A 27,489-nucleotide genomic window follows, 5' to 3' on the forward strand; every position below is an offset into this window, starting at 1 on the left:
CTTTTCTGGATTTCTTTTTTTTTTTTGGGAGATGTTCTTGATTCCTATCTCCTGTACAATGTCACGAACCTCCATCCATAGTTCATCAGGCACTCTGTCTATCAGATCTAGTCCCTTAAATCTATTTCTCACTTCGACTGTATAGTCATAAGGGATTTGATTTAGGTCATACCTGAATGGTCTAGGGGTTTTCTCTACTTTGTGCAATTTCAGTCTGAATTTGGCAATAAGAAAGTCATGATCTGAGCTGCAGTCAGCTCCCAGTCTTGTTTTTGTCAATTATAGAGCTTCTCCATCTTTGGCTGCAAAGAATATAATCAATCTCTTTTTGGTGTCGACCATCTGGTGATGTCCATGTGTAGAGTCTTCTCTTGTGTTGTTGGAAGAGGCTGTTTGCTATGACCAGTGCATTCTCTTGGCAGAACTCTATTGGCCTTTGCCCTGCTTCATTCTCTACTCCAAGGCCAAATTTGCCTGTTACTCCAGGGGTTTCTTTACTTCCTACTTTAGCATTCCAGTCCCCTATATTGAGAAGGACATCTTTTTGGGTGTTAGTTCACTTGTGTTCAACTCTTTGTGACCCCATGGACTATAGCCTGCCAAACTCCTCTGTCCGTGGAATTCTCCAGGCAAGAATACTGGAGCTGATTGCCATTTCCATCTCTAGGGGATCTTCCTGATCTAGGGATCGAACCTGGGTCTCCTGCATTGCAGGCTGATTCTTTACTGTCTGAGCCATCAGGGAAGCCCAAGAAGTAAGTGAGCTGCAAAGTTTATTGCAGTGCTAGGAGAGCAGCAAGGCCTGGCACTCAAAAGCTTGTCCTCTGGAGTCAGTCTGCTCTGGCTTAAAGCTCAGGATATTCCCTTCTTAGTGACGTGACCTCTTAATTTCAGTGTGACCTATATGTGATCTCTTACATTGTCTATGCCTCAGTTGTCTCATTTATAAAATAGATTTAATCTGATAACTATCTTTAATGACTGTTTGAGGATGCAATGAGCTAATACAAGTAGAGTGCTTAGTGTAATTTTTTTTTTTTTCAGTAAACTTTTATGGACAGGGTTGCTATGTGCCAGGCAGTGTTTGTGGAGCTGGGATACAGCCATGAATAAAACAGTTAACTCAGAAACAGTGAGTTAATCTATTAAACAAGGCTCAGAGTGTATAATACAATTTTTATATAAGTGGGCATGTAAAAAATTTAAATAGAAACATAGGTTTGGACAGAGTATAAATCTATTAATAAAGAATTTGGATTTGTTTATTCCAAATGTAAAGTCTTATGTCTAAAATATCATCTCTTTGTACAGTAAAAGCTAAAAGAAGATAACCTATAAGATAAAAATTGGTCTCATAATTGAACAAGGACATTTTAAAGGGCCTCTAATGTATTCAAACTTTTCAAATTACTCCTTGGTTTGAATGACACCATATTAAAATCCTGTTTATATTACAGTACTTTCTCATCTCAGACCTCCATTCCTTCAGCATCATTCCTCATTAAACGTTATTACAATCTAAATAAATGTTCATACTGAGTTGTCCTAAATTGTTTGAGGTAAAGGATGTAATTTTGATCTTATAAGTTAATATTATCCACATTTAATAGAAGCATTGTTCAATATATTCAGATTGTACAATGAAAATAGAAAAGAGAAAATCATGAACATCAATATAGGCTGTGACCTTATATTGCTGACATTATCAGTGACTCCACTACAAAATATATTTGCTTACTGACTATCCTGTGTTCTATGACTCAAAAACTGGTCATGAGAACTTTCTTATTGTTCACATTTTTAACAAATCAGACTCAACAAAACTTACTTTTTTATGATTAGAAGAAATTCTGAATTCCTTTTTTATCTATCTCTCAGAACCATATTCAATATATCTTTGTGGATAATTCCCCTTCAATTAGGAAATCAGGCTAAACTTGAAAAGAAGATATGAGTGACATACTTAGAAAGAATTTTTTTTTTCTACCATCATATGTTAGTCTTCTAGGAATACTGCTTCCACAAAATACATATTTCTTAAGTTAATTTACATTTTAGGCCACAAAACCACTCAAACAAGGAAATTAATGTTCAGTCAAATTAAAATGTCATCCAGAAAAATCAATATGACTTGCTATTGAGAAAGGGTAACTTGGGGGCTTCCCAGGTGGCTCAGTGATAAAGAATATGCCTGCAATGCAGGAAACACGGGTTCGATCCCTAATTTGGGAAGACCCCCTGGAGAAGAAAATGGCAACCCACTCTAGTATTCTTGCCTGGGGAAATCCCAGGGACAGAGGAGCCTGGTGGGCTTCAGTCCATGGAGTTGCAAAGAGTCAGACATGGCTTAGTCACTGAGCATGCGAGCGCACACACACACAAACACACACACACACGAAGGTGACTTTAATCAAGATGCCTCAAGAAGAATCATATTTTTCTTAAAAGTAGAAAGTGTACCTCACTACTTTCTCCTTTATCATTGCAAACATAGTAACTACACAATTTTGCCGCCATTTACCGAGTGAAAATAAGAAGACATTTTTTTAGTCCCAGTGTAAAACTCCACATTCTTGGAAAGAAATTATGCCCTAGATTTTCCAATAGTTTCCAAATAACTACTACTTTAATGAAATTGCTACCTGAAAATTCAGTAGCAGTATTATTTTTTAACTATAATTTAAGAAGCTCCTGTAGATTGGTACTTATGACTTCTAATGAGAAAACCATAACAGCCTTCTAATTGAAGGGAAAATGGTTAACTACAGTAATTGCAATCAATAAGACTGTGTTAGTAGTATAAATATTTCTTCTCAAAGAGCAGTTCTTACCCTCCTCAGCAGTATTTAAGGTTAGGAAGTACCCAAAAAAACTAATTAGAAATCTATTTGTTATTTGTAATACTAAGCCTTAGTTCACATTTGTAGGTCAGAGAGTATAGAAAGAAACTCCTCACTCCCAACTCCAGCACAAGCAAAACCAGATTTTGATGAAGAAGAAAAGGGAAGCATGGCAAAAAGGGCTTACCGATCACATAGGCTAGTAACAAGGCCAGAGTCACTGTGATGGCAGTGGCACTCAAGGCCGTGCACTTCCAGTTGCAGCACCTGTAGGGTTTGTTGAAGGTAAAGGCAGGTCTGGAAAAGGTGCTTCGAGGAAGAGGCCTGGGAGGAGGCGAGTACACAGTATTGGATGTCAGTGGGTAGTTCTGACTGGCTGCACTAAAGATGGCTGAGGAACCAGATCCGTGCTTGAATAGGAAATGCCTGCAGAAAAGAAACAAAAATTGGGGCTATCAAAACCAAAGCCACTTGCTACAGAAACATAAACCCCATTAAACAATCATGCTGCAATAAAGCAAAAGGGAACTAGGAAGAACTCTACAAAATTTTCATATACCTAACACTTAACTCCACAATGCCCATGGCGGTCTTCTTTTTGTCTTCCTATTTTAGATTTTTAAGAGGAAGAAAGAGATCTTCTGTTCCTGAATTTTTGACTAATGAGGTTCTCAATCTCTGAGCATTACCCTTCCACATTTGGTGGCATTCACTATACTGTTCCCTTTCATTGAATATAATACGCAAGAACAGGAGGAGAAGTATCATCAGGCATTTTCATAATATGAATGGCCCAGGGGCCAGTATTTAGAGACTCGCTTTCACAGACACATTTCCACCTAATATTTTATTATAAAATTTGCCAAACATACAGCTAAAGCAAAGAATTTTTATAACAAACATACATCTACTCCAGAGAATATCAAGTGAAGAAATTCAGTAAATCTGGACTAGGTCCTAAGCAAGTATATTTTAATAAAACATCCTAGGTAAGTTTAATGTGTATCTCCAGTTGAGCAGAACTGGTCTTAAAAATACTAGATTTAAATTTTAAAAGACGATTACCAAATAAACATTTTTAAAAATAAAAAAACAAAACCACACATATACTTGTGAACTAGATTCTATACTTAACATATGATTATATTCACTTTATCACATTTTTATCCATCTCACCATTCCTGTCTTAATCCATATTTTTTTAAACATCTCATTTTTTATTTCATTTGTAAGTATTTCAAAATAAGCTGCATACATCAGTACACTTCTCTTGACATGTTTTAAATTTTATATTATTTTCTAGAGTTCAATAAGTTCTTACAGATTTTTAATGTAAAATTTGTACACAATGAGTTTGAGTTTTTTAGATTCCACATATGGGTGATATCCTACAGTATTTCTTTCTCTGATTTATCTCACGCATAAGATCCTTGAGGTCCGTACATGAACTGGTAAAAACAGAGAGCAGAGTATTGGTAACCAAGGGCTGATAAGTGGGGATAGGGGGATGTTTAAGGCTACAAACTTGCAACTAGCAGAGAAATAAGTCTTGGAGATCTAATGCACAGTATTGTTATAGACAATAATAATGTAAAAAAAAATAAAAGATGCTAACGTGGTAGATCTTAATTATTCCCAATACAAAAAGTAAGAATAATTATAGAGACGTTAGCTAATACTACAAATGACAATGGTATTGCAGTATAAAAACGTATCAATTCAATATGGTGTACACAAGCTTATACAGTTATAAGTAAACATATTTCCATGTGAAAACTGTACACAATGAAATGCACACATTTGCAGTGCACCTTTGCTGTGACCTAACAAATGCAATCACCTGTGCAACCCAAAGCCCTGTGAAGATACAGAACATTTCCGTCACCCCAGGAAGTGCCCTGTCTTTCTAAGTAAATCTCTATCTCTAATCCCCAGAGGCAATTGCTAGTTTGCATTTTTTTCCTACCCTGCATTAATTTTACCTGTCCCAGAACTTCATACTGCTGTCATGTTTGATTTACTAAAGGATGTTTATTGACAGCTCATGACTATTGTAATATGGATATTTCGTAAACAGTAGTGATACATTCACATAGAAGGAGTTGGCATGAAAATGATTTTGTGTAATACTTTACCCTTATCAAGTGCTAAGTACCATGCATTGTGTTAAACACTCATTCTCTCAGTGAATATTCACTCTTATGAAATAGGCTATATTATTATCTTCATGGTGTATTTAAGGAAATGGAGGCCTAAAGAGGTTAAGTAACTTGCATAAATCCACCTAGTAAAAGAATAACAAGGCCATAATCGGATCCCTGGCCATTCCAGCTCCAAAGTCCTCAATCTACTCTACTGTTCAGCCTAGGGCAGTAAAACACACTGCTAAATAGAAAACATTCTGTTGCCACGTGTTAATGTAATACATCACAAGACCCTTCCACTGAACAAAGAGACAACATCACCTTGTACATGTCACATACGCTCATCATTAGGAATATTTTAAGACTGATACCTAGCTTCCATTTTTAAAGAATGAAAGCATGTACGTTTAAACGAAAAAAATAACTGTCTACATGTCAGTTAATGAAACTGTCCACATTAGAGTTTTGCTTTAGTTTATGAGGATAAATGGTATTTAAAGAGCAGGATTGCTGAGGGGAGTGGAGATTCATAAGACTTTCTGGAAGATAATTGGCTTTCTATAACAAAAGGCTTAAAAGATGCATATTCTTTGTCCAAAAATCATGCTTATAGGAATTTCTCCTGAGGAAATGATGCATATGACAATGTACATTGCAATGTTATTTATAGCAGCACAACATAAACACTCAGATGTTCATTAATATTATTTTATAAATACAGAGTAGAATACTATACAACCATTACAAATTTAATTGTAAAAGAATATTCACTAGAAAAAGAGTTTACAGATCATCAAGTAAAATCATGTAGGTTTCAAAACAATGCGGGCAATACAATTTTTAAAATAAAAGATATGCTTATGGAAAAATAATAATTTGTTTTTATAATAATAATTTGTTTAATCATAATAATAACCTCTGGATACTAGGCTTATTTCTTTAAAATTTTCTGCCTTGAGCTTATATATTTTCTTGTAACTAGTATCAAAAAGATTGGGAGTGGGATGGGTGGAAAAAATGCAGTGACTAACACCAACCGCATGCATAGTTGGTTCTATTTATGTGCATGATTTATTGAGTGCCTAGAAACGTCATTTACCAAATTAGGTACTTTATATTCAATATTTTGATCCTAATATGTCTGTGGGGTCAATATTATTATTGTAACCTTACAGATGATGAAACAGAGACAAAAAGAGGTTTAATAGGAGCAAAGTGGTATGATAATAGCAAAATGATATTATGATAAAGGTCTTATAATAATAAGAGGTAACATTCATTAAGTGCTTATTTGTGCCAGACATTATTCTAATTAATTCATAAAGCATTATATAATTTAAGCTTCACAACAACCCCATTACAGTAAGCATTTACATTTACAGATGAGAAAACCAACACAGAGAGGTTAAGTAATTTGTCCACATTCCAACACCTAGTAACTGGTAAAGCTGACTTTCAAGCCCAAGCAGTCTGGCTCCAGAGCCATGGATCCTAACTATGACATTATAGCACACCACACCAGGGTTCTGCAGTTAGTGGACACAAGAAAATTTGAACCCAGGCCTGTACATCACAGAAGAAGCATGCTTTGTGTTCATTTGGTCATGCGGATGATAATGAATTGAGGCACACTTTTACCCTGTTGCCTTTGGTACCCGAGGGAAAAACAGGAGAATGATGGCTATCGAATCAGTTAGAAAGGATCTCAGAAATCATCTAGCAGCTCAACATGCTCATCTGCAGATATAAATGGAGGCCCAGAGAATAAAAGTGCATTGCTTAAAAGAAACATCAGCAGCTAATGGCATGAATGCATTTAGAATTGGGGACTTGTAAAATAGTATATTTCCATTGCCCTGTGCTACCTGCCAACCAGTCTTCACGGAATCATCACAGAGTTCTAATCTGGGTTAACTGACCCAAGCTAACCAAACATAATCTGTTCAAACAGTACTAGAAAATACATATCTATTTTTTTCTGTATGTCACATGTTCTCACAGTAAGTTTTAAAGACCATCTTAATTGTTTTGAATGAATGGGGGACCATTAGAGAGAAGCTAGTGTTTGGTCATCAGGACTGTAAAGGAATTATTGCTGCTTTTAAAAGCACTGACTGTATCCCTAGAATGGAAAAACAGTACATAGCAGAAATAAGATTAAATATATTTTATTGAAAAAGTGACTCATAGTACTCTTGCCTGGCAAATCCCATGGACAGAGGAGCCTGGTAAGCTGCAGTCCATGGTGTCGCTAAGAGTTGGACACGACTGAGCGACTTCCCTTTCACTTTTCACTTTCATGCATTGGAGAAAGAAATGGCAACCCACTCCAGTGTTCTTGCCTGGAGAGTCCCAGGGACAGGGCAGCCTGGTGGGCTGCCGTCTATGGGGTCACACAGAGTTGGACATGACTGAAGCGACTTAGCAGCAGCAGCAGCAGCATTAGGTTTCTTTCATTTGATTGTACTTCCTCATTAGTCCCTGAAATAATCACCTTCATGTCATAGGAGGTAGATTTCTTCTTTAATGTCTTATCTCTCCCAGCCTATGTTTTCTGTGACCATCTAATATACTAGTGAGGGAGAAGTATAGCACTTTGTAAACAGCAGAGTGGAGAAGGCTCTCCATCTCCCTATCACAACTTAGTAGTTACTCTGGAGGTGATAAAACGTCACTTGCATATAACTGATCATATACAGCAACACTCTAATAAGCTCCTATGGAATAGAAGAGAAATCTAGCAGTATGGGGCTTTTTAATTCAATGTTTGGAGATAAAATCTTCGATCCTCTGCATATTTATGAAGAACAATTGAATTTTTGAGACAACATAAGTGGCCCCATATGTTGGATATTGATTTGGTTTGGTATATCATTAAAGGTAGAAGAAAGACAAAGAAAGACAGAGAATTGTTGGCTATTATGATGGCAATTACAAGCAATAATCAATATTCCTGAGCACTGTAATTTCATCTTGATATATACCAAAGGATTTCCAAATGCAGTTTCATAAGTAAAATATTACAGCATAATGAATAAATTCAACAGTCGTAGCAGAGCAACATTTAAACTAATTCATATTTGAGTGGAGTCCAAATCACAGTCCTTGGTGAGGGTAGATAATAAAATGAGTTCTGATACTAAGGTTCCTGTTTTCTTATTAACAAGCTGAGATTAAGAGTCTCTGCAGAAAGTGATCTATACTTTGATGTGCATCATGAAAAACAGCAATGCAAATGCTATGTATTATCAAAGGCATTGCAGTCCATTGTTGGAAAGCAAAACTACTGCCTAAATGTGTTTTCATAGTCCCTGAAAAAAGTAGGAGCATAAAGACAAATGCACAGTGCTAGACTTCAGCTATGTGCTCATAAAATCAGATCATCTGTCTAAGCGCATTGCTTTTCCCAGGGGACCTGAGGATATACTAAAATGTTGCTATCAATTTCATACAATTGGGTTTTTTCTACAGAGGAAATGGTAAAAATGCAGTTCAAGAGTTTATGTGTAAGTAGTACTCTCCTTTGCATCTGTTTTAACATTCAACTTCAAATTTAAAAAGGAAAAGCAAGATATTGCCAAAAGGAAATGGGCATATAAGGAAACTGAAAAAAATATCTTTAAGACTGATGAGACTCAGTGGTGGTAAATGGGAATATAATAAATGCTCCTGTAAGGATTTTAAAGGGGAAAAATGTACTATCTCTTTTTAAAACCTACACACAACATAATTCTGAGGGTATATGTTAGCACTAAATGATGTGATTTAATGTGGCACTTGAAATTCTATAGGAAATAAAAAGAAATCTACAGCTTTCTAACAACAGATGCATAAATAACCAGTGAATTTCTTCTTTTACATCTTATAAACATACTTATGAGATGAGTTTCCAAACCTGCATTCACTTAGCTACAAGCATTAGACTCTTTTTTACCCAGAAGAAGGAATTTAACTTACTTCCAGTTAAAAGGTGAGGTTGATTTAAAAAAAAAATAATAAAGAGGAAGACTGCAATGAAAAGGTCTTGAGTCAAGTTATTAGGGCCAAATCACATTCAGATATGGTAGTGGAATTTAGATATTTACTCTTTTTAAAAATTATAAAATGCATTTTTTATTGTGATACAAAAACACAAAATACAAAATTTACTACCCTATACCATTTTACAGTGTATAGTTCAGTAGTATTAAGTATATTCCCATTATGGTGAAACAGACCTCCCAAATCACTTCATCTTGTACATGTGAAACTCTAAACCCATTAAACAACTCCTCTTTCCCCAATCTCCTCAGCCTCTGGTAACCACCATTCTAATATTTTTCCTCAAATTTGACTATTTTATATACCTCATGTAAGTAGAATCATAAAATATTTGTCTTTTTGTGACATTTCACTTAACATGATGTTCTCAAGCTTTAACCATGTGACTGGATCTCCTTCCTTTTCAAGGCTGACTAATTGCATGTATATACCACTATTTGTTTGGCCATTCATCCATTGATGAACACTTGGGTTGCTTCCACCTGTTGGTTATTGTGAATAATGCTGCTATGAACATGGGCATGCAAATATCTCTGAGATCCTGCTTTCTATTCTTTTGAATACGTATCCCAAATTGAGACTGCTGATCATGTGCCAGCTCTATTTTTATTTTTACAGGAAATCTCTATACTGTTCTCCATAGTAGTTGTATCATTTTACATTCCCACCAACAGTGCAGAGTTCCATTTCTCCACATCCCTGCTAATGCTTGTTCTTTCTTGTCTTTTTGATGATAGCCATCCTAATGGGTATGAGGTGACACTTCATCATGGTATTGATTTGTATTTCTTTGATGATTGGTGATGTTGAGTGTCTTTTCATGTGCTTGTTGGCTGTTTTTCATACCCTATTTGGAGTAATGTGTATTCACAGGTATTTATTCTTATGCCTCCAAAGACAAGAGAAAATAAAAGAAAATGGCATGCTGGGTCAGCCCCATTTTCTTTTCTGACAAGAATATTTCATGGTGTTTTGTGGCAAAGTGTGATTACTGGCAAGATACCAACCTCAACATCTCTAGTTTTTACATAATAACCTATTCTTGATACTCCTTTTTAGGATAAATAGATCCAAACTCTGTTTGAGCCCAAATGGTATTATTAGCTTGGACAACCTCTTAAGGTAACAATTTTTTTATTAACAGCTATATAAAAGTGGATTTCAATTTATTTGTTCTAGGGTCCTTTCTCTCAAATTTTAGGCCACCCTGTCCATATGTCCCATTCAAACCTTATATGCAAGTGTTCATAAAGAAGCCTATAGTCTCTCCATGTTGTTCATAGTTTTAAGAGGTTTTTTAGTGTCAGCATATCTATGGATTGGGCTTTCCTGGTGGCTCAGCAGTAAAGAATCCACCTACAAAGCAGGAATCACAGGAAAGGCAGGTTCAATCCCTAGGTCAGGAAGATCCCCTGGAGGTGGGCATGGCAACCCACCCCAGTATTCTTGCCTGGAGAACCCCATGGACAGAGGAGCCTGGCAGGCTACAGTCCATAGGGTTGTAAAGAGTAGGACATGACTGAAGTGACTTAGCATGCATGCACACATCTATTGGGTTGGCCAAAAAGTTTGTTTGCATTTTAACAAACTTTTTGGCCAACCCAATATCTAAACCTTAATTTTTCTAAGTTTAAGCCTTAGTTCTATAATCTATTTTTTTTTTAATTTGAGATGACTGGTTTATTATTTTACTTATTTATTTATTGATTGATCTTCATTGTGGTGCAAGAGCTTCTGATTGCAATGGCTTCTCTTACTGTAGAGCGTGGACTCCAGACCCATGGGCTTTAGTAGTTGCAGAACACAAGTTCAACAGTGCACATGGGCTTAGTTGCCCCATGGCATGTGGAATCCTCCTGGACCAGGAACTGAACCATTTCCCCTGTATTGGCAGGTGGATTCTTATCTACCATACCACCAGGGAAGTCTTATAATCTATTCTTAAATGGTAATCTTCTATGATCTAGATCAGTATTTTCCAAGTGAGGTAGCTTGTTGCTAATGGGAGAGATTTTTAGAAATCTTTTTTTTTTTTTTGGTGGCTATTATTTCCTCTTGCCTCTTAATCAGAAGTAATATCTGCCCTACCTCTTCAATTTCCTCTGGACTGTATATTTGCTAAGGGCAGAGACCAAGTCTTAATTTTTACATTCCTGTCTCATACTTCAAAGGTACTCAATGAATAAATATTGATTTGAAAGATGTTTTTGTTCTTCTAAAAGGCTCTTGATTCCCTGTACAGAATGAATGAGGCTTGGGGACTCTAAAATAACTGTTTCACTTGTGAGAAAATAATCTCTTGCATTCCTGAATGTGAAAGGACAATTATCATTCACAGCGATTATTTCTAATTATTCGTATTTTTATTAACAAGTCTTTCCTTACTCAAATGTCTCAAACTGAGATGAGATGTGACTCAACTATTTCTTTGACTTGTTTGTTTCTTTTAGATTGTGAAAATAAAATGAAAGCGTATCACTGGAAAAACTATAGCTTTTATTATACAGACCTTTGTCAGCAAAGTGATGTCTCTGCTTTTTAATACACTATCTAGGTTTTTCATATCTTTCCTTTCAAGGAGCAAGTGTCTTTTAATTTCATGGTTGCAGTCACTGTCCATAGTGATTTTGGAGCCCAAGAAAATAAAGTCTGTTGCTGTTTCCACTTTTCCCCCATCTATATTATCCACATGTCATAGTTGAGGAAGCTGAGTTTCAGCTGCTAAGTTTAAGTAAATTTTAAAAGTCATACAACTGGTAAATGATAGAATTGGGAATCTACTTCAGTTTTTTTGATTACTGGAATACAATCTACATGAGAATAGGAATGTCTGTTTGTCTTTTTTACTGCTGTGTCCCCAGCATATAGAATCACGCCTAACAAACAAGTGGTGCTCAACAAATATATTTCTTTTGGACCACATGTGAGATCTTAGTTTTCTGACTAGGGATCCAACCCCGGGCACCTGGGGCAGTGGAAGCATGGAGGCCTAACCACTGGACTACCAGGGAATTACATCAATAAATACTTTTAAATCTATGCATGAACAATGAAACCCATCTACTTAGCCACTAGGCACACACTAACTCATGACATCCCTGATGCCATTCCTAATGCTAATCATTCAGTTCAGTTCAGTTGCCCAGTCGTGTCCGACTCTTTGCGACCCCATGAATCACAGCACGCCAGGCCTCCCTGTCCATCACCATCTCCCGGAGTTCACTCAGACTCACGTCCATTGAGTCGGTGATGCCATCCAACCATCTCATCCTCTGTTGTCCCCTTCTCCTACTGCCCTCAATCTTTCCCAGCATCAGAGTCTTTTCAAATGAGTCAGCTCTTTGCATCAGGTGGCCAAAGTACTGGAGTTTCAGCTTCAACATCAATCCTTCCAATGAATACTTAGGACTGATCTCCTTTAGGATATGCTAATCATTAAGGTAACAAAATCTTCCTAATCATATGATCATGTGGCATTTCTCTTTTCAAAATGAATATATATGAGCTTATTATTCCACTGAATGTGTTTTTATAGGAATATTTATTTTGACTCTTTTAATTACAGAATTGACATAATAATGTTAGGATGATACATACTTATGAAAGTGAACTAATTGTCATGTCTCCCTGTTTAGAATACATCAGAATATTTTTAATTCAACAGTGTATCAGAGTTCTGTATAGAAACTAAACATGTCTATAAAGGACATCTAGAGATATGCTAGAGTTAGTAGGGCTGGCGTACATGTATATATATGTGTACATATATATATATATATATATATAATGGTAGAGAAAGAAAATACTACATATTTTCTACTTTTGACCAAGATGCTTTAGTAGTCTCCAAAATAAATGAAAATAAACAATTATGCTCCACTTTATAACAATGTCCTTCCAAGTCATCCTATCATTCTCTTCCTCTAAGTTAAATTCATACTCTGTAGATGTAATTTTAATTTAAAAATTAAGAGTGAAGTAAGCCAGAAAGAAAAACACCAATACAGTATACTAACACATATATATGGAATTTAGAAAGATGGTAATTAAAAACTGATATTAAGAAATCCTATACCCCTTGAAGGGTAAATACCAAATTAAAATTTTCTATTAATGTAAATGTTACTGTATTAAAAGGCTATGGCCAAGATACAAAAATTATTTACTTAGATTAGTAAAATTACCATTTTTCATTCTCTTTATCTTTAAAGGTAATTTAGGTTCCAAGATGTGGCAGCTGTAATCATTTCAAATTAGAATCAATTTGGAAAGCTACTGATGGGTAAGACTTTCAATCCTCTTATGATTTTATACATCTTCTCCATGAAGGCATAACAAAATACCATCCCAGTTTCCAAGACTTCGTTTCCCACCAGGGACCATTTAAAATGGGAACAAACATGGGAACTAGGCAAAATTTATGAGCACACATTTAAAATTAAACCAGATCTCAAATTTACTAGGAGTTAAGAGAAATTCATTCATTTTATAAAGAAATTCAATTATATTTCCCTTTGCAAACGCTGAAAGTCCATTCCCAATTTTACTCACCAGAGCAACCTGCTGATTTTATAGAACTGGTCTTCACTGTTAGTTGGCTTACTTATTTATTTTTCTTTTTAGGGGAGTAGGTAGTGGGCAGAGTATTATATACCTTAATTACCTTTTTATTAATCTTTATTTTCCTCAGATATGTATTATACTCTTATTTTCTGAGCCAGTTGTCATGGTATACTTTTCTGTATCATTTCTTTTTATTGAACTGTAATCTGTATTAGCAAGAACATTTTATTTTAAAGAAAAAGTGTTTCAATCTAAATACAAAGGAGTACAATAAGGACAGAGCCTAAGAGTTTACCACTAAGCTCTTCAGGTTAAAAATCTAGATGATCATTCTAATGCAACTTTTAAAGGATGTTGATCAACATTTGCTTTCGTTAGCTTTCATTTCTCTGAAAGTCTTACTCATACACGCATAATAAAGGCAAGAATGTTTTTTTATAATGCCATAAGATAACAAAAGGAATGCCACTCAAATTAGTACTCTAGCCTATTCAGCATAACGTTTCTCTAAGAGACAAACTGGCAAAGGGCACAGCTGTCCTCTGAAATATTAGCCTTAAAATCAAAGATGTGGCCTGAGGCAGAAACTTTCTTCGTCTGATAAATGTCCATATTCTCCTTTTCTCCAGGGCACACAGACAGACTACATTTCCCAGTCACAGTTTCCATTAGATGTGGTCATGTGACTGAGTTCTAGATAATGAAATGTGAAGGGTGACAAAAAGTGGTGTTTGACACTTCCAGTCTTCAGCCAGAAAACTTCCAACCCATGATTCTCAATCTCCTTCATCCACTGACTAAGAAAGAGAAGATTCAAATATGTGAGGATTCTAGTCCATTCGTTCCATGGAATATTATGAAGTCATAAAAATATTAAGAATTTTTAACCACATAAGCATATTAGATATGTGACCTTTGTCTCTCTGCACAGCCCTGGCCAGAGCATCTCTGTCCATGACCTTCTCAAACCCACTCTCCTCTTCTCGCAGTCACAGTTCACTGGACCAGAGTTGGACATCCAGTCTCAGACATAATCTTATGCTCTCTCCCTCATGCATCTTTCTCTCTCTGTGTGTGTGTTGACTTCTCTTTGAGAAATCTAGACTGAGAAACCTGTCAGCTAGGAAAGCCAAGATGCAAGTACATTTTGAGTCAGAGCTGGAATTACAGCATAATAATAGGGAAACAGGATTTTAAATCCTGAAAGACGATGCTGTGAAAGTGCTGCACTCAATATGCCAGCAAATTTGGAAAACTCAGCAGTGGCCACAGGACTGGAAAAGGTCCGTTTTCATTCCAATCCCAAAGAAAGGCCATGCCAAAGAATGCTCGAACTACCGCACAATTTCACTCATCTCACACACTAGTAAAGTGATGCTTAAAATTCTCCAAGCCAGGCTTCAGCAATACGTGAATCGTGAACTTCCAGATGTTCAAGCTGGTTTTAGAAAAGGCAGGGGAACCAGAGATCAAAGTGCCAACATCTGCTGGATCACCGAAAAAGCAAGAGAATTCCAGACAAACATCTACTTCTGATTTACTGACTATGCCAAAGCCCTTGACTGTGTGGATCACAATAAACTGTGGAAAATTCTGAAAAAGATGGGAATAAGAGACCACCTGACCTGCCTCTTGAGAAATCTGTATGCAGGTCAGGAAGCAACAGTTAGAACTGGACATGGAACAACAGACTGGTTCCAAATAGGAAAAGGAGTACATCAAGGCTCTATATTGCCACCCTGCTTATTTAACTTCTATGCAGAGTACATCGTGAGAAATGCTGGACTGGAAGAAGCACAAGCTGGAATCAAGACTGCCGGGAGAAATATCAATAACCTCAGATATGCAGATGACACCACTGTTATGGCAGACAGTGAAGAAGAACTAAAGAGCCTCTTGATGAAAGTGAAAGAGGAGAGTGAAAAAGTTGGCTTAAAGCTCAACATTCAGACAACTAAGATCACGGCATCCGGTCCCATCACTTCATGGCAAATAGATGGGGAAACAGTGGCTGACTTTATTTTTCTGGGCTCCAAAATCACTGCAGATGGTGATAGCAGCCATGAAATAAAAAGACGCTTACTCCTTGGAAGGAAAGTTATGACCAACTTAGACAGCATATTCAAAAGCAGAGACATTACTTTGTCAACAAAGGTCCATCTAGTCAAGGCTATAGTTTGTCTAGTAGTCACGTATGGATGTGAGAGTTGGACTATAAAGAAAGCTGAGCACCAAAGAATTGATGCTTTTGAAGTGCAGTGTTGGAGAAGACTCTTGAGAGTCCCTTGGACTGCAAGGAGATCCAACCAGTCCATCCTAAAGGAGATCAGTCCCGGGTGTTCATCAGAAGGGCTGATGTTGAAACTGAAACTCCAATACTTTGGCCACCTGATGTGAAGAGCTGACTCACTGGAAAAGACCCTGATGCTGGGAAAGATTGAGGGCAAGAGGAGAAGGGGAGGACAGAGGATGAGATGGTTGGATGCCATCACCGATTCAATGAACATGGGTTTGGGTAGACTCTGGGAGTTGGTGATGGACAGGGAGGCCTGGCCTGCTGTGGTTCATGGTGTCGCAAACAGTCGGACATGACTGAGCAACTGAACTGAATTGAACTGAATAGGGAAACATACAAAAACATCCCATCAAGAATGAAATATGAGAATAGAGCGTGCGTACAGGGAGAAACAGAGACCCCAGAAAAAAAAACAGAACAACAAGAATAGCTCCATCTCTCATTAGGCCTTGTTGCACTCACTGTCCTTTCCCTATGAGACTATCCTGTATAATTTTTCAAAAACTCCTTTTTTACTGGATTTGGTTTTTTAAAGCAGTTCTGTTCACATTAACCAGATAATTTCTAAGGCAATAAGTGATTTTCCATGTTGGGAAACAAAACCCAGAATTCATGTATACATACATATACATATACATATATACAGTACAACCAGAACTATGTGCTGTCCCCTAACACACACACAAAAAAGCAACAATTCCAAATTCAAATCCCTATTGTGCAGAGGTCTAGCGCCAAAGAAAATGTAAGGAAATCTTAATAGTTGCTATCTTAGGGTGAGAGAATTTGTAGATACCCTTTTGTTTCTGATTTCCTGTGTTTTTTCCTGTTTTTGAAATGAAGCTCTATTATTTCTATTCCTTGTATAAGATCCTTCATGATTTGGCCTCTGTAGACCCTCTGCCTCACCACTGCTATTGTCTCCCATGCTCCCTAAGCTCTGGCCCTCCTATGTCATATACAGTTTCCCAAATGTGCCATTCTGTTTTCAGGCTCCTGTGCCCTTATGTAAGTCTTTTGGAAAGAAGAATATCAGCAGAGCTGAGAAATGCCCAAGAATAGTGTAGATACAAAGAAAGGAAAGACAGAATAGAGAGTGAATATAGGAAGGATGAAGAGTGCAGGGGAATATAAAGGAATAGAATAAGGCAGGAAATTTTATAGAAAAGTAGATGATGGGTAGCTATCTATGCAAAAGTATGCGATCATTTGTTAGTTGTTTCGGGGGTCACTCTGGCCTCCATTGCTATAGGCTGTCTAGCTATTAGTCAGCATTGATACACTAAATAGATTTAGTTTAGTGGTTGTTTTAGTCCATCTGGGCTACTATAACAAAATACCACAGACTGGGTAGCTTATAAACAACTGAAATATGTTTCTCACAGTTGTAGAAGCTCGATATTCATGATCAGGGTACCAGCATGGCAGGATTCCGTGAAGGCTCTCTTCTGGGTTGTAGACTGCCAACTTCTGACTATGTCCTCACATGGCAGAAGGGGGTAGGGAGCATTCTGATTTCTCTAAGAGCACTAATCCCATTAATAAATACCTTCACCCCTTGGGCATTATGTTTTACATGTGAATTTGGGGGTGATACAAACATTCAATCTATAACAGTGGTTTCCAACCCCAATTATGTTATCGACTGGAGAATTATGTAAATTAAACCCTCCAATGAAAGCTTAAGAAGAAAGGTATAGGAAAGGGGAAGGTAGGAGGGGAAAAAAAGAAATTGCAAGAGTCTGAAGAGGGGTGGGTAAAGGGAGCATGTAAGGAAACAATGGATTTTGTCTCACCGTTAATCAAAAAGAGTGTTTCTCAGCTGGGGACAAACGGGCCCAAAGTGGACATTTGGTAATGTCTGGGGACATTTTTGGTTGTCACGACTGAGGAGAGGGCACTCCTGGCATCTGGTGGGGGGTAGAGGTCAGGGATGCTCCTATACAGCCTCTAATGCACAGGACAGCCCCCACAGTAATGAATCAGCCAGGCTGAAATATCAACAGGGCCAAGGTTGAGAAATGTTGGTCAAAAACTATTTCTTCAATTGGAACATGCAGTTTTGAAGTATTCAGTGTCCCTGTGGGAGGGAATCTGTCATTCTTTAAAGAATTGCAGAGAAAGATTTTCTTGCCAGAACTCATGATCTTATCTTCCTCCCCAAGCTCACAGCTGTTTCTCCCTTGAGACTGTTTGCACCTGGGATTGTTGTAGTATCCAAACAAATATCCTGAACCGTAGGGCCAGAGAACATACAGTACTCACTCAAAATTACCTCCAACATTTACCCTGCTGACCAAACAAGAAAATCTTTATAAAAGCTGGAGAATAGAAAGCATTTTCCACTTTCCATTTTTAAAATTGCTTTTCAAATTGTACCCCTCATGAACCTGTCATGAGGCATAAATCCAAAACCTGAACTACTGATTAAAACATGCACAATATATAATAATCACAGCCACTGAAACATTAACTCCCCTCAGGTTATACCACCTCAGAAACAATCAAACTCAGCTTTGGGCCATGCTCTAAACTCAGTGATTATATTCCCATTTAAGCATAAGAGACTTTTTGGAAATCAGGTCTTCCTTCCACAGAAATACTCTCTCCTTGGTTCCCTGCTGAGCGGATTAAAGAATGCAAACGAGAAACTCATTGGTTCACTTTAATTATTCAGGGACAACACAGAAAGATAAACAAGGTGAAACTAACTTCAAGAGTATAATGATTTCATGTACTTCTTTGACCTCTAAATATACATTTTCATTTGGCAAATATATTATTAAACTTGAGCCTATTTTCTCTGCATCATTGTCAATACTCAGAAAAAAATCATCATGAATTTACAGGATGCGATATAGAAGTGCTGGTTGGAACTTAAACCCAAAACAGATTTGTGTTTTTACCTTTGAACAAGAAACTCAAAATGAAGTTATGTTTATTTCACAATTAGAAAATGACAATATGAAAGAAAATATTGCAACTACTGCAGCTTTACAACATGACCCAAGGCAAGATAAACTTCTGCATAGGTGTTAAGTGTTGAATCTGTCTCTAGGAAGGAATTTGTTCTTAAATTCATTTATCCAACCAACTTTTACTGAACACCTATTGTATATCAGACAAAACAGAAACATATACTAGTCTTGCACTGGCCTAAGAATGCCTTCCTGACTATACTTGCCTGCCATTACTGGTACCCTCTGACACACAGGGATATATAGTATTTTACTCATTTGCTCTTGGCTAATGGAAATCCTGGAAGAAATCATGATTTCTCAACTAATTTATTGGACTTTTGGGGGGACTTCATCTACAATGCAATTAATTAGAATCTAACTAATTGGAAATCTTAATAGAATAGCATTCTTTCAGTAAAGGAGCAGATGACAAGAAGGCAAACCATAGAACAACAGAGTTAATAAAGCCAGAAACAGCTTCAAATATCATTTAACTTTATTCTCTCAACTGATTGCTGAGTAAAATGAGGTTGGGAGAAGAAAGAGACATTAACAAGGTCATACATCCATTTCGTTGCAAAACTGGACTTGTACTCATGATTTCTAACTCTAAATTCAGTGCTTTTTCAACTGGTTACAAGAGGCCATCCAAAATTTTCAAAGTATATCCGAAGACATTTGGCTCTGTCTACAATATCTTTTACATCTAGAGTACTATACAATAAAAAAAATATGCTCACAATGATAACCCTCACTTACTGTAAGATTTTCATTTGTAAGAGATTAAATTATGATCATTTGGATTAAAATGGAAAGTAGATGCACATTTAAGAATAATTTTGAATAAGACTGGTAATTTTTCAAAAGTTCTACTACCAAATCCAATTAACCAGAACCCTCAGTTTTCTGGGTTTTTAGACTCATCAAGATTTTAATATAAATAGAATAAAACTGAGATTATGTCTCCAGGCAGGGAAATTTAACTGAACTATAAATATTCACCAAAAGACAAAAAGAAATGACTTGAGGTTCTTTATATTCCAGAGACAAGTTGTTATAGTGCAAAGAGTATCGGATTGGTTGCATGAAGACTTGCATTCTAACTCCAAATCTAATAATAAACTGCCAAAAGGAAATATTAGTAAAATTTCCCAAGACCCAGTTTCATTATCTTTAAACTGGACATTATTTCTATTGTACAACTCCTAGGGTTGTTTAGAGTTTAAAATGAGATAATGAATAAAAGGACTTTGGATAATAGAAAATCAAACATAATTATATATATACATATGCCTACATGTGCACACACATGCACATATATATAATATGTTATCTAAAATCTGAATCTTTTGAATATTACAAATAAGGAAAAGTATTTAGCTACAAGCATATCTAATAAAAAGCAACCAGCCATACTGTTATAAAAGTATCTAAGTTAATAACACTATTCAGTATGGTAACTGACAAGTTTGAAAGATGTGACTTTCAAGACAGACCAAAACCAACCCAAGTATTTAGTTGAAAGGTTGAATGGTGGGGAAATGGCAGATTGCAAAGATTTTATTTGTAAAGAAAAGCAATTTACTTAGGAGGCTTATATAATGCAACAAAAGGAATGAATCAATGATATCTGTGTTTTTATATTGTACTTGATATTTTGCTAGTTCAGTAGGAAATAGTCATAAGTTAGCATTTATGTTATCAGTGAAGCCCAATGCACACATGTCACTACTGAATATCTTCATCAACAACAGGGGCTGCCTACTGTTTTGTGTGTGCCAGATGGAGACCAGAAGTTTAAATTATAATCTTGGAATGGCCAATAATATCTGCTTGCCCTTGGAAATATGACTTATATTTAAGAGTCAACTTTAAATAAGTGTGGTATTGATATAACATGTCCTTCCAGTATGAGATTAGCAAAGACAAACTTCTCAGACCTAAAGCATGAATTGTTCCCCAAGGGCAGTGTCATTCCCAGTTGTATGAGACTTGGTAACCCCAGAAGCCTGTACCATTGTAGGATCATGCAATTTTCTTCAGCATTATGTGAGCATCTCTGCAAGTTTCCATATTCTTTACCATTAAGGAAACTTAATCTCTAACTTGATCTGTAGGTTTCTTTCTGTCAGTCACATCACCAGCTTGGTAACTATTATGTACCTAGTTATTAAATGTAGTTCCTCCCATTTCCTTTTTCCTCCTTCCAATGTATATGAATGCTTTGCCCAGATTCAGCTTCTTCTCAATCTACTATTCCATTTCAAAACAGTACTCTACCTTCCATTTCTCTTTTCTTACCTCTTCCAAGTTCTTAAAACCTATTGCAGTCTTGCTTCAATCTTGTCACTGTACTGAAATTAGCTGCTTAAAAATCAAGAAGTCTGTAATGGACAGAATCAGTGGTGTTTTCTCATTCACATCCTATTTAATTCCTCTGAGGCACTTGGAAATCATGATCACTATCTCCTTGAAATTTTCTACTCTCTGTTCTGTTCCATTTTATGATTACTCCTCAAACACCAGTGCTGGCTTTCTCTCCTTTGTGGACTCTTAAAGTGTGTTTCCATGGGTTTGGTTTACTGTCATCATCTTATACTAAACACTCCTATAGGTTTTATAGTATTTCCTCCATCATTCATGGAAATTCAATTATTATTAATACATTGACTGATGAAATTCTTAATTATCCATGTCTATCATGAACTAGATTCATTACATTCATTACTAACTGGTGACCTTGTGGTACATTGTTCAACTTCTACAAACCCCAGTTTTAAAAACCTTAAGTTGGAATTAATGTGATGATGGCTTGGCACAATAATTGGCATAGAGTATAAGCATTCGGTAAATGGTAGGAGAAAAACACTTTCCGTTTTTCTTCCTTTTCTGGAACACAGATCCATATTTGCAACTACTTATTAGATACTGACATCTCAAACTGGATGTCCTGCATACACGTTTCCAAAATAAAACTCACTGTTGGCTTCTACAAACTACTGTTTCTGATTTCAGAAACCTACTCCATCTGGAGTTTCTTGCTCAGTTGCTCTATCAGTCTGTCCATATACCGTACAAAAATTTTGTTGAACTATATAAACCAAGAACGAAGGAGTCAAAGTGAAAAAAAAGGCACAGTCCTTTACTCGAGATGCAACAGGGAATAAAGACAAGTAAATAAAGTATCTCCAGTGCAAATGTACAATGAAGTAAGATCTCCATAGACAAATGAACAGGGTGTTATGAGACCACAGATAAGGGGAAATTCTATGAAAGTTGTTATAGGGAAGTGAAGACAAATAAAAGAAGACTTTTAAAAGGTATCTTGGTCCCCTGTCCCCCGTCCCCCATACTACATCTAGCCAAGCCACAATTTCTACAATATTAGTAGCTTCAATATAATTAACATTTTAGGGTAAAGGCTCTCTCCCTCACTAGAATGTCAGCTTCATGAAGACAGAGATTTTGTCTGAATTTTTATTTGGTGTAGCCCCAGCAACTAGAATAGTGGATGGTACATGGTAGACACTCAATAAATATTTGCCAAAACTTCTTAAAACTTATCTATGTTAGAATTAATTCATTATAGCGTTTACAATGAACTGATTTTCATTTAAAATATTCACATAGTACACATTCTTATACCCTCAGATATCACACCAAAAAATTAACAGAATGGCAAAGCAGATGTTATTGTTTATTTGCTTATTTGTTTGCCAAAGGGGGCAATTCTTTTTGAGCTTTCTTCTTTAAATGGAATCCTCAGTACTACATTTTCACCATTCTTGCTGAGATATTTCAAAGACCTCAGGACTTAACCTGATCTTATCTTTTCCTTTTAAAGCTACAAACTTTTTGTCTTGTGGAATTGATAAAGAAGCAGCTGGATTTTCCCAAAGGGAGATGTTTAGTAGAATGTCTTTGATACACACACAGACACACACACACACACACACGCACACACATATATGTACCTCTCTGTAGAAAATAAGGAGAACATTTGACAGGAAAATAATTTTTTTGCTACCTCAAATATATTTCATAGTTTTAGTAAAATATAAGGGACAAGTATCTATTAGCTTGACAAGGTAATGAAAATAATTATTATGTATTATGATTAACTGGATAAGTAACTGTAATCAATGAGTTGTTAAGAACTAGCTCCTTTCTGGATCAAAACCAGACATTTCTGTTTTAAATATATAACCCAGGATAGGGAAGTATATATGAATGATGAGGGGGGGCAGAAAGGTTAGTACAGAGATGCCTCTAAAATGTATTTTTTGTTTGCTATAGTTATGTATTTCTCCAATCAGTTCATTATGTCTAAATTCCCTAAAAACATCTGTTTATGTTCACATTTGGATTACTAAATAAATCTTCTCCATATTAAAACCAGGTTTCATCTCACCTATGGTGAAATTTCCTTTATAAAATGAAACACATGTGTGCCTGTGGTTTTAACTTTGAATTGAAACCTAAATAGTCAATTCAAAAGCATTTTTTAAAGTAATACCACCACCAAAGTGACTAGAGACTGTATCACAATAATCTCCAAAATACTGCTCTTCACTGCCCAAGCACAATGGACTGCTATAGATATATTTTTATTCTCAATATGTAAAATATATTTTAACGGCTACAGAGTTTTCCTTCATGTAAATTTAGCATCTTCCACATCCATCATTTGGTGTAGGCTGAAAAGCTTGGTTCACTCCTGTTCATCTGTAATAAACAGGATTTATAGGTCATAGATTAGTTCCACGAAGTCTTTTCCTGTCTTAAAAAGAATCTTTAAATCTGTGGCTGAAGATAGATTTTGCTAACCCCAGTGCTGTTAAAGGATTAAAGCACGCAATATTGTTGGATCTAAGCACTGAATATGTACCTTCTGAGCTATTTTTTTTCTCTAGTCATTATTAAAGGGAAAAAAAGGTCTCTGAATCTATTTTTCCAGAGCGAATGTCCTAATGGGGGGGGGAAACTACTTCTAAATGTTAGGTAGATTTTAATAGTACTATAAAAAAAAGAAAGTTAACTACCACTAGAAACCTTACATTTATGGGTTAATATTTAAAGAGTGCTATCCCATAGATATTTAAATCATGGCCATCACCATTAATGAATGTTTCTTCCAAATGATTCTTATTTCCCCAAGATAGACACTAGCTCTGTAAGTCTGCTAACAAGCATAGGTCATGTAGATTTCTTTTCTTTTTCCATTCCTTGTCAACATTTCCTCCACCAATGGCACTGGCTCTTCTTTTGTAAAAATAACCCTTTGGCTCCCCTGAGTTGTCACACTGGCCTAAAGCCATCAAGGGCGGTTAGCCACATAACAAGCTACAGCCATCTGTCAGAATATGCTAAAAATCAATGAGGATAGTTGGTATCCATTCTTCTGGCTAGGTCTGACTCCTCCACACAATTCTGATTTGTCATTGTGAGTTGGAGTGGTTATGTTAATATCAAATCCAAGTTCTCCCTAATATTGAATATCATGGTAAAATCTTTCAGCAAGATTCATTTTGGTGACTAGTTTAGGGAGTCTACAATAAGCCACTTGGCCAGATGGAGGAAATAGATGCTCCAGCATGACTCCAAAACTATTCTAAGAGCGAATGTAGTAAACACGAGTGATTTCAGCTCCATAGCAACCAGCTAGACATATCATTGAGACTTGTTTCTTTCACTGACTAGAAAAGAAAAATTGGTGAACTGAAGGTGACAGAAACTTTTAGAAAAAGTAAACATTTTAGCTGAAAGTTCATAAGTACTCTATAAAGCAAAATCCTAGACTTTAGGAAAGTGGTTTTCTACAGTGAAGTAGGTATGTGTCCATGCCCGGAGACAGTGAAAAAAGGGAGATGAATGAAGAGCTGGGGAGATCTTCTGGCTATTGAAATCAGTGTGCCTCTACTAGGTGCTCTCCAACCAGTATTTCTAAAGAACAGGTACTGAAAAGAAGGGATAAAAATCAAGGATAAATAAATATAAGAAGGTGTGGTTAAAAAATGCCAAAAAGAATCACACTTGAAATGACCCTAAAGGTTGAAAAAACCTGCTAAAGATAACAGAACAGTCTTTAAAAAAGATACGTTTAGAACAAGAAGAGCAAGGATAGGCTCTACATGCAACACATGGAATGGTATCAAATGAGTGATTGTATCTTTTTTTGTGAAAAAGAATAATTCTAACCTAAAAGGGGGGCTTCCCTCATAGCTCAGCTGGTAAAGAATCTACCTGCAATGCAGGAAATCCCAGTTTGATTCCCGAGTAGGCAAGATCCACTGGAGAAGGGATAGGCTATGCACTCCAGTATTCTTGGGTTTCCCTGGTGGCTGAGCTGGTAAAGAAACCACCTACAATGCGGGAGACCTGGGTTTGACCCCTGGGTTGGTAAGATCCCCTGGAGAAGGGAAAGGCTACCCATTCCAGTATTCTGGCCTGGAGAATTCCATGGACTGTATAGTTCATGGGGTCGCAGAGAGTTGGACACGACTAAGCGACTTTCACTTTCACTCAACCTAAAAGGGTAATCAATATCATAGCCATAAATTGAAGCCTAATATAGGCAAGGTGCCCATAAGAAGGCACTCAACTGTTCTAAATGAATTGAAATTTCATTCCATAGTGGTGAGAGGTCCTGTGGTTAGATGGCCTAGTCATAGTTGTTAACGTTTTGGGATTGTGGTGTGGGTGACATGTGTCAGAAGACTGGAGACCCTAATATGAGCTTTGGTTTTGAAAAGGGACACAAATCACATGGGCTCCTTAGGTTAGACAAGGAACATCATGCTGATTGAGTGCAAAATCCTAAAACAGGCTATTAAAAAGGATTTGTAAGCACTTCAAAAAAGTAGTAACCATCAGAAGGCAGCATAAATTATTTAAGAACAAGTCATGTTAGACAAACCTCATTTCATTTCTATTTTTGATTATGATTACTGGCTTGGCAGATCAGTAAAAATGTAAGCACTCTGTATCTGGGTATCAGCAAGGCATTTGACAAGGTCTTTAATGATGTCTGTGAACAAGATAGAGAAATGTAGAATGCTGCCTGATAGATAAATGTCAACCTGCAGGGAGATTTCCAGTGGCATGCAACTGAGTTCTAACCTTGTTCTTGTCCTATATAACATTTTTATTAATGATTTACATAGTCATGTGAGTGAAGTAAGTCAGAAAGAGAAGGCAAAATATTGTATGACATCACAACTATTTGTGAAAGTTTAGAAGAAATGAAACAAATGAACTTATAAAACAGAAAGAGACTCACAGACTTAGAGAACAAACTTATGGTTGCCAGAGAAGGATGGAGGGAAGGGATAGTAAGGGAGTTTGGGATGGACATGTACACAGTACTATATTTGAAATGGATAGCCAACAAAGACCTACTGTCTAGCACATGGTATATGTATGGCTGGGTCCCTTCACTGTTCACCTGAAACTATCACAACATTGTTCATTGGCTATGGGTGCGTGCTAAGTCGCTTCAGTCGTGTCTGACTCTATGTGACCCCATGGACTGTAGCCCACTATGCTCCTCTGTCCCTGGGATTCTCCAGGCAAGAATACTGGAGTGGGTTGCCGTGCCCTCCTCTCCCTGGGATTCTCCAGGCAAGAATACTGGAGTGGGTTGCCGTGCCCTCCTCTCCCTGGGATTCTCCAGGCAAGAATACTGGAGTGGGTTGCCGTGCCCTCCTCCAGGGCATCTTTGCAACCCAGGGATGGAACCAACCCATGTCTCCGGCACTGGCAGTCTGATTCTTTACAACTAGTGACACCTGGGAAGCCCTTATACAAAATAAAATTTTTTTAAAAAAGAGCAAGGCATATCTAACAAACCTACAAATGACACTGTAATGAGTGCAGTACAGTGCAAATACTTTCTATGGCAGAATTAGAATTCAGCTACATCTCCACAGGTTAACAAGATGAAATCCAATTAGGCTAAATCGAAGCTCTAAACCTATTTTCCACCTACATCCTTTCCATTCCAAACACACAATTTAAGAAACCTACCAACTATGTGATAATTATAAAATAAATGAAATGTGGCTTAGCCTTAGAACTCGTTTAAAAGTTTTGAGTTGAGTTAAATAGTGTTTTTGGTGTGTATCAGTAGTGTTATGTGTTCACCCAAAATGCTGATATTGGTTTAAAGAACATTAAGAGAAATATTGCGTTGGCCAAAATGTTCATTGGGTTTTTCCATAAGATGTTATGGAACCCAATATTTACTTCGAACAGGGGAGACAACTGATTATTGGTTATAACGCAAATTCCTGAATGAGTCAATCAAGTTGATTGTCTACTGAGCGTTCCATCTACCATACATTAGATCTGCTCCCAGCCTCTGCTCAGTGATATCCATAGGTGTCCAGGCTATTGCTTTTTTAATCACATGATCTTCCTCTCCCCTTAGCCTCTGCTGACTGAAAGAATAACGGACAGGGCTTGCCAAGAAACATAAACACTGCCTGGTACAAAAGGGATGAATTGGGCTAATCAAATGCACTCTTTTTGGTTTTTCTAAATATATTTTAAAAAGTATTTATGTATTTGGCTGTGCCAGGTCTTAGTTGGGACACATGGGATCTTTGATCTCAGTTGCAGCATATCAGAATCTAGCTCCCAGACCA

The 27,489-nt window shown here is 36.7% G+C and overlaps 1 protein-coding gene across 1 annotated transcript in view; it reads right to left on the bottom strand.

The window, feature by feature from the left end:
- TENM1 (teneurin transmembrane protein 1) overlaps positions 1-27,489 on the bottom strand; it is a 986,510-nt gene that overhangs the window by 462,103 nt on the left and 496,918 nt on the right. Inside the window, exon 8 of the mRNA XM_018044162.1 lies at positions 3,028-3,266. Within this exon, the coding sequence (XP_017899651.1) occupies positions 3,028-3,266 (239 nt within the window). The remainder of the gene's footprint in view (positions 1-3,027; positions 3,267-27,489) is intronic.

This window comes from Capra hircus (genome assembly GCF_001704415.2).
Source record: "Capra hircus breed San Clemente chromosome X unlocalized genomic scaffold, ASM170441v1, whole genome shotgun sequence".
NCBI lineage: Eukaryota > Metazoa > Chordata > Mammalia > Artiodactyla > Bovidae > Capra > Capra hircus.